The sequence below is a fragment of the Triticum dicoccoides genome, chromosome 1A, assembly GCF_002162155.2.
Source record: "Triticum dicoccoides isolate Atlit2015 ecotype Zavitan chromosome 1A, WEW_v2.0, whole genome shotgun sequence".
In the NCBI taxonomy this organism is placed as follows: Eukaryota; Viridiplantae; Streptophyta; class Magnoliopsida; order Poales; family Poaceae; genus Triticum; species Triticum dicoccoides.
In genome coordinates, this window is record NC_041380.1 from 414113534 (window position 1) to 414128045 (window position 14512).

Below are 14512 nucleotides of genomic sequence, written 5' to 3' on the forward strand. Positions count from 1 at the left end.
GGGGGCTTTGCGGGAGTCCGACTAGGCCATCACCTCCAACGGTACACCCGGGCTCCATGCCGCTTCTCCTTGTCCGGCTCGTCCGACGAGGAGGACTACACGCATGAGAAGGCGATGATGTAGGCGGTGCTTGCAGACGCGAAGCGTGTGGAGGAGCATGCTCTCAATTTCAAGGGATCGATCAAGGGTCATCAAGTGCTCAATAACAACCGGCACACGACCATTTGATGGTCATGGACCGACTACTTTGCCCCCGATGCCCACTTCGCGGACAATTTTCGCCGGCGATTTCGTATGCGCGAAATGTCTTCGACCAGCATTACCATAGTGTCCGATCCTTTGATGACTACATCTTGAAAAAGGATGTTGTGGGAAGGATTGGGTTCTCTGGTTATCAGAAGTGCACGATCGCACTGTAGATGCTTTCCTATGGCACAACCGCTGATTCGTGGGATGAGTATCTACGAATGTCCGAGAGCACATGCGGAAATGATATGGTCAGGTTTGCAATTGTCGTGATCGAGGTGTTTGGACCTTAGTATCTAAGAGAACCAACTGTGGCAGATACTAAGAGGCTATTGGCAATCTTGAAAGCAAGAGGGTGGCAAGGTTTGCTCGGATCACTTGACTGTATACATTGAAAATGGAAGAACTGTCCAAAAGCTTTGCAAGGGCAATATCACGGTCATGAAATGGTTTGGAGCAACATCAGTAAGATCACACTGTCAGCGGGGGGCACATTGAACTGAGCTGGAGCATACGGAAATCAGGTTCGTCAGATACAGTGGCACCAACTAATTCCAGCAAACGAAGTGCTAAAAATTGACATAGCCGAGATCACTGAAGCTGAAAGAGAAGCAGTTTTGAAAACCTTTTCAGCGAGAAATCTAACCATTGGGATAATCCAAACCGTTTGCTGAAATCGTAAAAACAAGCAGTGATGTTTAAGATCAGATTGGTAACTTCCCATTGATGATGATCACAAGATGGTAACATTAATCAGATGCTGCATCACAGCCCAAACGAGGAATCTTACTACCACGGACCACAGGCTAATAAGAAGAAACTAGCACATCTCTACACCTTCAGGTCAGAAACTAGGAAGCAGGAAGCAACCTAGGCCGCCCTCTCACCACGGATGGCACAAAGGTGTGTCCCTGATGAGGCCGACGAGGTAGGCCTCGGCGCCCTACTGCAGCACGGAGACGGCGGAGCTCTGAATAATGCGGTTTTCACAGCAAAGTTGCATTAAAGGGAACAGAAACAGATAACCTTGGAGCAATAAGAAATGCAACGGCGGCAGTTGAGCTGATGTTTGCTAGATACTCCAGTTGCATTAAGAGATAGAGAACATTTCCGAAACAAATAACCTTGGAGCAATAAGAAACGCAACGGCAGCAGTTGAGCTGATGTTTAGTTACTCCAGTAGCCATCGCTCTTCAGGCATACATAATGCAACAGCTGCTGTATACTACTAGTCATCAATCATTAATCCCCAACAAGTGCTTGCAAAAAAAGGGGGGAAATGGCACCACTTAATACTTTTACAGTTCTGCAGTATTACATAAGGTTTCCTTTTTGGTTCTGAAATGATACAAATATATGGGTTTGGAAGGACTGTTGTATCACTGTAATTTTTCTTGCATCCCATTGATCACTTGATCAACAACATTTTGTCGCTCTCCTCTGCTCAATCAATGAAACGCCAGCAATTTGCTGGGTCTTTTAAAAAAAGGACTGTTGTATGGATGGCTGATTTGAACGGCTATTAGTTTAGTCAACACATGATATCTGGACGCACCATACTGTCATTTATCAAGCGATTGTTCAGATGTATCTAAAAAATAGAGACTTTCTTCTGATGGGAATGAGGATTATCAAAGACAAGTTTCACAATTGAATATGCCAATTATACTACAGTTTATAGTCAGAAAAATAGAGCCATAGTCTTATTTTTACTTGTTCAGGATAGGAAAAATGGTGTCTTCCAAAGATTGAATGACATAAGCATACAAAACTAGCAGGCCTTGCTTTGACAAGTTGCCAGGCGACTCATAGCTTTGCTAAATTACTACTCCTAGCACAAACTCTGCAAGCCGAAAGATGATCTCAGTAGAAATGCAACAACCAAGTAATATCAACAGAAAGAAATGAATACTGAACTTTTGATAATTTCAACAAATGCAATGGTTCAGAATAACAAGACAATGTAGAAAATTAAGACAGTGTAGATAATTTCAACAAAAAAAAAAGAATAACAAGACATAGTGTGGGGCTCTATGTCAGGAACCAGACGTACAGTGTAGAAAACAAGCAGACAGATTTCATAAACTTTCATTGTTGCAGTACCTAGCAAACATCAGGGGGTTAAGCCTACTAATCATGAGGTGGAACAAACTGAACACTGAAGGAGCAAAGGGACATTTCGTGGGGCTTTAGGCATATAAGTTCACAGAAAATTCGATCAAGGATATGGATAACACTCAAACTGTTGGTAGATATTTCAAGTTTACAAACAAAGAAAGGCATCACGAAGCAAAAAATTAAGATCAGATAACAAGAGGGTAACATCAGGCATACACTAGAACACAACACAGCCATGATAGCACGAACGAGGAATCTTCCTACCACGATAAAAGATCACTCCACCACGCAACACACGCTAAGACGAATCTAACATTTCTACACTTCCAGATCAGACGCTACGAAGCAGTCTTAGGCCCTATCGCCACGGATGCGGCGGGCGAGCTGGATGTCCTTGGGCATGATGGTGACACGCTTGGCGTGGATGGCGCAGAGGTTGTTGTCCTCGAAGAGCCTAACACTTAAAATATAAACAGAGGACTGCAGACAATACTACTATATTTTCTGGATAATACCTAAAGATGTAAATAGATGAACGAAGGGTTTAAATCATCTACTGTATCTATTTTTGTGCAGTAAGATTACTCCCATCAATGAGGAATTTACAGCTACACGTGTCCTTAAAAAGTGTGTTCTGTTGAGTATCATGGCAAGCCAACTACAAGAAGCAAAGCCTCGTAAACTCGACAGGTCACTTATCAAATGCCGACCAGTTTCTTCATAAGGGGGGTAGTGAAGCCGTCATGTGTTGCTTAATCTCTGAATGGCATCTGTCTCACGTATTTTGACAAAAAATTAGCCAGCAACTCACCCTTGCTGAGCAGAGGGCTCCGGAAAGAGGCTGCACTCGAGAATGTCAAAGTTAGAAATATTAGCATACTTCGCCTGTTTTCCATCTAAAAGAGAAGATAAATAGTGTAATTCTGATCTGAAATACTCTGCTGCAACCGACAGGATCACGGCATGCACAACTTGGAGAATTGTCGAAATACAAAATGTAATTGCGCGTTGACTAAACCATACCTGAAAGTTTAAACCAGAGTAAATAGCAATTAGCTTGGTGTCATCTTAATAGGTAGAAAATGTTCAGCATCTGATAGATCATTTAGTTTTTTCAATATTGGGCATCTAATGCTGATATGTTTATATTTGGTTCAGTTGTATGAGCTGAGATATATAAACTTTGTAGATAAACTGAATACATTGCAGTAAGACATAGTGGAAGAAATGGTTATGCACTAGAGTTCCCTGCAAACTTTGTTCGCCTAAACCCAAGCAATTTGAGGGAGGAAACTGTCACTGTTATAATAGTGATTATATATAACTGGGAATATGATGACGAGTCTCCTCAAACCTGATAGTAGTCGGTATGGAGCTCTTGTCAACAAACTCCATGATGCAAACGTCTTCATTTGCCATCAAGTCCTCACTGCATTCTACCATTATCAAAATATTACTAGAGAATTAAGACTTCTTCACGCTTGAGTGATGCTGTGATGGATACTAGAGAATTTATCATACTAATGGCCTGGTGGATGAACAAGGAAGCTGATAAGAAAACATTGCTAAGTGATGCAGCTAACCTGAGACAACAAACAACCCAAGCTGAAGACTGGACACAATTTGGTGCAGAAGAGTAACAAATACTGGAAATAATTCAGTCTATATAAGATGCTATAGTTGATTTTTTTTATGTGCTACTACTACCAAATGCCTATTACAAGACACAATTACACTGATTGAGCTATCTCAGATTCAAAATTATATTTAAACTACAGTGTCGAGTCACAAAGTTTACTAATTCTTCAACAGAGTGCAGATATTTACCATTCCATTTGGAGTCCAAAACCCACAAACACAGGAGTAAATAAAACATCACATGATACTGCAAAAGCGGTTACACTTAGAACCGCCAGAATTTCATAGCTTCCATGGATTTTTTCGACAAAGAGCTTCCATGGATACACACCAAAAAGAGTACAGATCCCTACACTTGTTTATGGGACAACCTCCGGCAACAAATAGCTAAAGAGGCAGTTATCCAATCCACTATGTTCCTTTCCACACAACAATTGAGAGTAAAGATTAGAAGGGAAAAAAAGGAATTGACAGAGCAAGGGCATTAGGAAACAGGACTCGAATTATACAAGGTGAGCAGTTTCAGATTGAACTGAACTGGGGCATATGAGCGTCATGTTCATCAAATTCAGTGGCACCTTTAGCAGCAAATGCTGCCAAAACGTTGAGGGCTAAATCCATCGATAAACCAGACGAACAAGCAGGCATGTTTGAAATCAGATTGCTAACTTCTCATTGATGATGATAACAAGATGGTACCATCACATACACCACACCATAACGCAACCATCAAGGAACCTTACTACCACAGACACGGGCTGATAAGAAACTAACACATCTCTACACCTCGAGAACAGATCAGACACTAGGATTCTAGGAAGCATACTAGGCCCTCTCGCCACGGATGCGGCGGGCGAGCTGGATGTCCTTGGGCATGATGGTGACGCGCTTGGCGTGGATGGCGCAGAGGTTGGTGTCCTCGAAGAGCCCGACGAGGTAGGCCTCGGCGGCCTCCTGCAGCGCGGAGACGGCGGAGCTCTGGAAGCGGAGGTCGGTCTTGAAGTCCTGCGCGATCTCCCGCACCAGGCGCTGGAAGGGCAGCTTGCGGATGAGCAGCTCGGTGCTCTTCTGGTACTTGCGGATCTCCCGGAGCGCGACGGTGCCGGGGCGGAAGCGGTGCGGCTTCTTCACGCCGCCGGTGGCCGGGGCGGACTTGCGAGCCGCCTTGGTGGCCAGCTGCTTGCGCGGCGCCTTGCCGCCGGTGGACTTCCTCGCCGTCTGCTTCGTGCGGGCCATCGGGAGTGGAGGGCTTGCTGCGTGGGCGCGGAGAGAGGATTGCTCGGGAGATTTGGGGAGTGGAATGAGGAACAAGGGAAGGATTCGGGGCTCCTTTTAACGAGAGGGGGCGGCCGGTGGGCGCGAGTCCGGGGAATTTTCCGCTCTTTCGGCGCTCTGTGTTTCGGGAGAGGCGAGTTTCGAGCGTTGGATCTGCGAGCCATGGATGGTGAGGATTTGGTTTCGGCTGAGGCACGCGGATCGTGGGCAGCGATCCGTGGCGTGGGTGTTCCTCGATTCTGATTGGTTAGTTGCAGCTGCGTGCTCGGGCTGCCGCAACTGTGGGCTCTGGGCTGCGTCGGCCTCTCTTCAAAAGTTCAGACGAGTGGCATGATCCAGATGGGCCAAAATTGCAGCCTGTAACCAGCGTATTTCTTCCCGTTCCGGTTTTTACGTCAGGACCAGACCACCCGTCGTGGCTACAAAAATATAAAATCAAAACGAGTCACCTCAGTCGCTCACTTCTGTATACTGATGTGATGCACTGGCGCAGATTATACATATTGCGCACAAGCACCAAGAAGAAAACAAATGTATGCCAGAACATATCACCAAGAACAGGCAAGCACCAAGGCCATGCTCTTGCCCTCTTAAATAAAAGTACTCCAGACTGCTAGAACAGGCAAACACCAACGGCTGCTAGAAGTTTCAATTCCTTCAGTTAAGTACACACATTTCACATTCCATTTGAAATCCAAACTCTACAAACAAGAGTCAATATTACTGGTCCATGATACTGGCACGCCAAGTCAGCAACTACAACCAGCAGACCGCTCCTATAGTAGATTCACCAACGGTGCATAAAAATGAGAGTCCAGATCACCACTTTGAACAGTAACCAGCTTCTAGCAAGAAATGGACAGTGACTGGCCGAACTTGACAATTTAAAGAGGCTTGCTTCGGTAACAACCCTGATCTGCCTTCTGTCCTCGTCGTCGAAGTAGTGGTCATCCGCATTCCGCACCGTGATCTGGCCTCCGTGCACAACATCAACGTCATCGCCATCCGGAATCACGCAGCAGCCTCCGTCCTCGTCGTCATCCGCAATCACATCGGAGTCCACATACCTCACGGCTTAGTCGCGCAACATCGACACCCGCCACCCCCTAGGTTTGTCATGTAAACCTCGCATCAAAACGATTTAGTTGCTGCAAATAATAATTTGGAACGATATTGTTGTTGTTTAACTATTCATCGGCATGACCCCAGTACATCTAGTTTGATTTTGAACTGAGATATGATTCTTTTTTAATGTTGTGCAATGATGGAGGAAGAAACTGGATATACGGATGCACTCCTCTACACGGATGATGAGTATGGTAGCGATAATGTCAATCGTACCCATAAGGATTGCAATAACAAAGATGATTATAGTAGCGACAACGAACCATGGTCGTCATACGATAATTTACCTGAGGAGGACTTTCAACAGAATGAGGATGATGCTTGTAGTGAAAACATAAGTGACGTGCACATTGATTTTGCCTAACAAACAACCACATGGCTACTTACACGTGTATGTTGTGTTTTTATCTGCAGGAAGATGTTGATGTCCAGAATGAGGAAAATGTTTTTCAAGAATCTTTCGCCGATAACTTGAGCCAGGTTTGTTCCAACATTTTGTACGTCACATGATCATATGAAGTAAATGATGACAACTTACATGTGCTTATGTGTAATTTTGTAGGATGATCTGGATGGTCGTAGTGGTGATGATGGCCATGACGATGACGGTGAAGTTGATATGGATGAAATGCAGCAACAGGCACCACAGACACATTGGAAGGTCGTGTCTATGACTTTTGGATCACAATGGGAGGCATATGCATTCTATAATAAGCACGCCAGAGAGCGCGGATTCAGCATTAGGAAGGAGAAGGTTTCGGTGAACTTTTTCTCAAATTCGATGAACTTTTTTAAAAATTGGTGATTTTTTTAAGTTTGTGAACTCTTTTCTCAAATTCGATAAACTTTTTTTCAAAATCAATGAACTTTTCAAATTTGATGAGTATTTTTTAATTCGTGAACTATTTTGTAGTATGTGATTTTTTTTCAAAATTTGAAAACATTTCTTTATTTTTTGGATTTTTTAATCTTTTTCTTATATTTTCAAAGTTCAACGATTGACTGGTCAACCACGATCGAGCGAACGAGGCGATATGCACGGCGACTGAAACGAACGAGGCAAGGCGAGCATACGAGACGAGCAGGCCGGCCCATTTGGCGGGCGCATGGGCGCCAAAACCAGCAACCATCGCTTTATCGCCGGTTAGGAGGTCCCGTTCCAAAGTTTTTTCCCCTCTCGTTAGTGTCTGTTTCTCCCGTAGGCGATCCAGCCGCCGTCGAGTTATGTTTCTTTCCCTCCCCCGGTCCCTCTGCCGCTTTGATTCGGGCCATCTGAGGGGTGATCCTGGCATCACTTTTGGGCCTTGATCGATCCCCTGGAGCCGAGGGGCGTTAGGGTTCCTGCAACACCCGGTTTTTGTAGATGTCGGGAAAGGGTTCAAGTAAGACTGCAGATGGATCGTCGGCAACAGATACAGCCGTACCGGATTCCGCGGCGGATCTGGAAAGGATGATGGCAGAGCTGGGGCTTCGAGAGGAGGATCTGGATGATGTTCTGTATGATGATCAAGAAGCACCACCTGAGACAACAAGATGGATAGCAGTTGTTAGCCCACCACCTAAGAGAGATCCGAGGAGGCCAAGGATAAATCAGGAAGGCAAGGAAGGAGACAATACTCCAGCAAAAAAATCATTGGTGGGCTCCTAAGGGGACGCCCCTCGGGCCCAATGAGTGTGCTCTGCTAGAATTGTCGAGACGCGGGCAAAGCCTCGACAGTCCGTGAACTTCGTGATTTCACGAGGAAATTTTCCCCTACCCTCTTATGTGTTGTAGAAACTCAGATAGTTGTCTCTAGGGCATAGGCACTAGCAGACACTCTTGGATATGATCATGGTTTTGTTGTAGACAGTCAAGGGAGAAGCGGTGGTATTGGTATTTTCTGGAAGAATGAAACAAAGGTGGAAATTCTTGGTGATTCAGTCTGTCACATTGACTGCTCGGTGATGGAGGAGGGACATGATCCATGGAGAGCTACAGTGGTATATGGGGAAGCTCAAACACACTTGAGGCATCAAATGTGGGATACGTTAAAAATATCAACACTTTAAGCAATCTTCCATGGCTCTGCTTTGGCGGTTTCAATGAAGTTTTACGCCCGGAAGAGCACGACGAGGTTGGTGAAGGAAATATGCCCTAGAGGTAATAATAAAGTTGTTATTTATATTTCCTTATCATGATAACTGTTTATTATTCATGCTAGAATTGTATTAACCGTAAACTTAGTACATGTGTGGATACATAGACAAACATAGTGTCCCTAGTATGCCTCTACTAGACTAGCTCGTTAATTAAAGATGGTTAAGTTTCCTGACCATAGACATGTGTTGTCATTTGATGAACGGGATCACATCATTAGAGAATGATGTGATGGACAAGACCCATCCGTTAGCTTAGCATACATGATCGTTTAGTTTTATTGCTATTGCTTTCTTCATGACCTATACATGTTCCTCTGACTATGAGATTATGCAACTCCCGAATACCGGAGGAACACCTTGTGTGCTATCAAATGTCACAAAGTAGTTGGGTGATTATAAAGATGCTCTATAGGTGTCTCCGATGGTGTTTGTTGAGTTGGCATAGATCGAGATTAGGATTTGTCACTCCGTGTTTCGGAGAGGTATCTCTGGGCCCTCTCGGTAATGCTCATCACTATAAGCCTTGCAAGCAATGTGACTAATGAGTTAGTTGCGGGATGATGCATTACGGAACGAGTAAAGAGACTTGCCGGTAACGATATTGAACTAGGTATGATGATACCGACGATCGAATCTCGGGCAAGTAACATAACAATGACAAAGGGAGCAACATATGTTGTTATGCGGTTTGATCGATAAAGATCTTCGTAGAATATGTAGGAGCCAATATGAGCATCCAAGTTCCGCTATTGGTTATTGACCCGAGATGTGTCTCGGTCATGTATACATAGTTCTCGAACCCGCAGGGTCCGCACGCTTAACGTTCGATGGCGATTTGTATTATGAGTTACGTTATTTGATGACCAAAGATTGTTCGGATTCCCGGATGAGATCACGGACATGACGAGGAGTCTCAAAATGGTCGATACATGAATATTGATATATTGGACGATGTTATTCGGACACCGGATGAGTTCCGAGAGGTACCGGATAATTATGGGAGTGCCGGAGGGTTATCGGAACCTCCCGGGGGAACTAATGGGCCTTGATGGGCCTAGTGGGAAGAGAGAAAGGGCCACAAGGGGCTGGCCGCCCCCCTTGGGTCCGAATTGGACTAGGGGAAGGGGGCGGCGTCCCCCTTTCCTTCCCTCCCCCTCTTCCTTCCTTCTTTCCCCTTTCCTCTAGGTGGAATCCTACTAGGACTCCCTCCTCCTGGGGTGCCCCACAGGGCCGGCCGGCCTCCCCTCTCCTCCTTTATATATGGGGGCAGGGGGGCACCCTAGAACACACAAGTTTCTCTTAACCATGTGCGGTGCCCCCCTCCATAGTTACACACCTCGGACATATTGTCGTAGTGCTTAGGCGAAGCCCTGCGCCGGTAACTTCATCATCACCATCACCACACCGTTGTGCTGATGGAACTCTCCATCATCCTCAACTGGATCAAGAGATCAAGGGACGTCATCGAGCTGAATGTGTGCTGAATGCAGAGGTGCCGTACGTTCGGTACTTGGATCGGTTGGATCACGAAGACGTTCGACTACATCAACCGCGTTACTAAACGCTTCCGCTTACGATATACGAGGGTATGTGGACACACTCTTCCCATTCGTTGCCATGCTTCTCCTAGATAGATCTTGCGTGATCATAGGGAATTTTTTGAAATACTACGTTCACCAAAAGTGGCATCCGAGCCAGGTCTATGCGTATATGTTATATGCACGAGTAGAACACAATGAGTTGTGGGCGATAATAGTCATAATGTTTACCAGCAACGTCTTACTTTGATTCAGCGGTATTGTTGGATTAAGCGTCCGAGTCCGACATTACATGACCGCGTTCATGAGACTGGTTCTACAGACGTTCTTCACACACAGGTGGCTAGCGGGTGTCTGTTTCTCCAACTTTAGTTGAATCGAGTTTGACTACGCACGGTCCTTGTTGAAGGTTAAAACAACACACTTGACAAAAATTCGTTGTGGTTTTGATGTGTAGGTAAGAACGGTTCTTGCTAGAAGCCCGTAGCAGCCACGTAAAACTTGCAACAACAAATTAGAGGACGTCTAACTTGTTTTTGTAGGGCTTGTTGTGATGTGATATGGTCAAGACGTGATGATATATAAATTATTGTATGAGATGATCATGTTTTGTAAAAGTTATCGGCAACTGGAAGGAGCCATATGGTTGTCGCTTTATTGTATGAAATGCAATTGCCATGTAATTGCTTTACTTTATCACTAAGCGGTAGCGATAGTCGTAGAAGCAATAGTTGGCGAGATGACAATGATGCTACGATGAAGATCAAGGTGTCAAGCTGGTGACGATGGTGATCATGACGGTGCTTTGGATATGGATAACAAAGGCACAAGATGATGATGGCCATATCATATCACTTATTTTGATTGCATGTGATGTTTATCTTTTATGCATCTTATTTTGCTTAGTACATCGGTAGCATTATAAGATGATCTCTCACTAAATTTCAAGGTATAAGTGTTCTCCCTGAGTATGCATCGTTTCTATAGTTCGTCGTGCCGAGACACCACGTGATGATTAGGTGTGATAAGCTCTACGTTCACATACAACAAGTACAAGCCAAGTTTGTACACGCAGAATACTCGTGTTAAACTTGACGAGCCTAGCATATGCAGATATGGCCTCGGAACACTGAGACCGAAAGTTCGAGCGTGAATCATATAGTAGATATGGTCAACATAGTGATGTTCACCATTGAAAACTACTCCATCTCACGTGATGATCGGACATGGTTTAGTTGATATGGATCACGTGATCACTTAGATGACTATATAGATGTCTATCTAAGTGGGAGTTCTTAAGTAATATGATTAACTGAACTTTAATTTATCATTAACTTAGTACCTGATAGTATTTTGCATGTCTATGTTGTCGTAGATCAATTGCCCGTGCTATCGTTCCCTTGAATTTTAATGCGTTCCTAGAGAAAGCTAAGTTGAAAGATGATGGTAGCAACTACACAAACTGGGTCCATAACTTGAGGATTATCCTCATTGTTGCACAGAAGAATTACGTCCTGGAAGCACCGCTAGGTGCAAGACCCACTGCAGGAGCAACTCCAGACGTTATGAACGTCTGGCAGAGCAAAGCTGATGACTACTCGATAGTCCAGTGTGCCATGCTTTACAGCTTAGAACCAGGACTTCAACGACGTTTTGAATGTCATGGAGCATATGAGATGTTCCAGGAGTTGAAGTTAATATTTCAAGAAAATGCCCGGATTGAGAGATATGAAGTCCCCAATAAGTTCTGTCGGCGTTCTGGGAATGGGGGTCCCCATACTTGCCTGCCTCCGGCCCGCAGCATGGCTCCACCGGCGGCCCTGTACGACCCATCTTCACCAACAAACATTCAAGACCCTCGCGAGGGGCCAAGCCTCGCAAGGTGGACGATGCAAGGCCTCCTCAGGGGCGGCCTCACTAGGCTGGCTCACGAGGGGCGAAGAGATCAAGGTGAGGGGCACCTCATGAGACTGGCAAGCGAAGTCTTCTCATGGACTCAACTTTACGTGCATCTGACAAGAGTCACATCACATTTGCTGATACTTGTAAAAGCAAGGTATTGGGTCTAGGTAGAGTTGCAATCTCAAGGGATCAACACATGGATAAAGTGATGCTTGTTGAATCCCTTGGTTTCAACTTAATGTCTGTCTCAATGCTTTGTGATTTAAACATGATTGTGATATTTGGAAGATATCGTTGCCTAGTTCTAATGGAATCTGACAAGTCTCTAGTCTTTGAAGGGTATCGAAAAGATGATTTGTACGTGGTAGATTTCTCAGCAGGACCACAACTTGCCGTATGTCTTCTAGCAAAAGCTTCAGAATGTTGGCTCTGGCATCGGAGGCTAGGGCATGCTGGCATGAGGAACTTGCACACTCTTGCAAAGAAGAAGCATGTCATAGGCATCGAGGGCGTCAAGTTCAAGAAGGATCACCTATGCTGTGCCTGTGAAGCTGGAAAGATGACGAGGGCCAAGCATCCCTCGAAGACAATCATGACAACGACTCAACCCTTCGAACTGCTACACATGGACCTCTTTGGTCCCACTCACTACTCAACTCTTACTACTGCTGCTTGTCTCTATGGCTTCGTCATTGTTGATGATTATTCAAGATATACATGGGTGCATATAATCCTCTACGAGATTGAAGTGCAGGATGTCTTCAGACGCTTCGCCAATCGAGCCATTAACAACTATAGCGTCAAGATCAAGCACATCAGAAGTGATAATGGCACATAATTCAAGAACACTAGCCTCGACACTTATCTTGATACTTTGGGCATCACTCATGAGTTCTCAGCTCTGTACACGCCGCAGCAGAATGGCGTCGTGGAACACAAGAACAGAACACTTATTGAGATGACTGATGACCCACAAGTATAGGGGATCTATCGTAGTCCTTTCGATAAGTAAGAGTGTCGAACCCAACGAGGAGTAGAAGGAAATGATAAGCGGTTTTCAGCAAGGTATTCTCTGCAAGTACTGAAATAAGTGGTAACAGATAGTTTTGTAATAAGGTAAATTGTAACGAGCAACAAGTAACAAAATTAAACAAGGTGCAGCAAGGTGGCCCAATCCTTTTTGTAGCAAAGGACAAGCTGGAACAAACTCTTATAATAGGAAAAGCGCTCCCGAGGACACATGGGAATATCGTCAAGCTAGTTTTCATCACGTTCATATGATTCGCGTTCGATACTTTGATAATTTGATATGTGGGTGGACCGGTGCTTGGGTGCTGTTCTTACTTGGACAAGCATCCCACTTATGATTAACCTCTATTGAAAGCATCCGCAACTACAACAAAAGTATTAAGGTAAACCTAACCATAGCATGAAACATATGGATCCAAATCAGCCCCTTATGAAGCAACGCATAAACTAGGGTTTAAACTTCTGTCACTCTAGCAACCCATCATCTACTTATTACTTCCCAATGCCTTCCGCTAGGCCCAAATAATGGTGAAGTGTTATGTAGTCGATGTTCACATAACACTACTAGAGGCTAGACAACATACATCTTATCAAAATATCAAACGAATACTAAATTCACATGACTACTAATAGCAAGACTTCTCCCTTGTCCTCAGGAACAAACGTAATTACTCACAAAGCATATTCATGTTCATAATCGGAGGGGTAATAATATGCATAAAGGATCTGCACATATGATCTTTCACCAAATAAACCAACTAGGATCAACTACAAGGAGTAATCAACACTACTAGCAACCTACTAGCACCAATCCCAGACTTTGAGACAAGAATTGGATACAAGAGATGAACTAGGGTTTGGAGATGAGATGGTGCTGGTGAAGATGTTGATGGAGATTGCCCTCTCCCGATGAGAGGAGCGTTGGTGATGACGATGGTGATGATTTCCCCCTCCCGGAGGGAAGTTTCCCCGGTAGAACAGCTCTGCCGAAGCTCTAGATTGGTTCCGCCTCGGTTCCGCCTCATGGCGGCGGAGTCTCGTCCCGAAAGGTTGCTTCCTATTTTTTTCTCATCGAAAGACTTCATATAGGAGAAGATGGACGTCGGAGACCCACTAGGGGGCCCACGAGGTAGGGGGGCGCGCCCTAGGGGGGGCGCCCCCCACCCTCGTGAGCAGGATGTGGGCCCCCTGGCCTTCATCTTTGGCGAGGATTTTTCTTTATTTATTTTAAGACGTTCCGTGGAGTTTCAGGACTTTTGGAGTTGCGCAGAATAGGTCTCTAATATTTGCTCCTTTTCTAGCCCTGAATTCCAGCTGCCGGCATTCTCCCTCTTTATGTAAACCTTGTAAAATAAGAGAGAATAACCATAAGTATTGTGACATAGAGTGAAATAACAGTCCATAATGCGATAAATATCGATATAAAAGCATGATGCAAAATGGACGTATCAACTCCCCCAAGCTTAGACCTTGCTTGTCCTCAAGCGAAAAGCCGATAACAA

General features: G+C 44.8%; 2 protein-coding genes across 2 annotated transcripts in view; one reads left to right on the forward strand and one right to left on the reverse strand.

Annotated features, from left to right (window-relative positions):
• LOC119276573 (histone H3.2-like) overlaps positions 1-4939 on the forward strand; it is a 14404-nt gene extending 9465 nt beyond the window's left edge. The window contains exon 3 of the mRNA XM_037557679.1: positions 4829-4939. Within this exon, the coding sequence (XP_037413576.1) occupies positions 4829-4831 (3 nt within the window). The 3' untranslated portion in view covers positions 4832-4939. The remainder of the gene's footprint in view (positions 1-4828) is intronic.
• Positions 1-5316, reverse strand: part of LOC119276581 (histone H3.2) — a 13212-nt gene extending 7896 nt beyond the window's left edge. Inside the window, exon 1 of the mRNA XM_037557690.1 lies at positions 4829-5316. Coding sequence (XP_037413587.1) covers positions 4829-5238 — 410 coding nt within the window. The 5' untranslated portion in view covers positions 5239-5316. The remainder of the gene's footprint in view (positions 1-4828) is intronic.
• Between the last annotated feature and the right edge of the window lie 9196 nt (positions 5317-14512).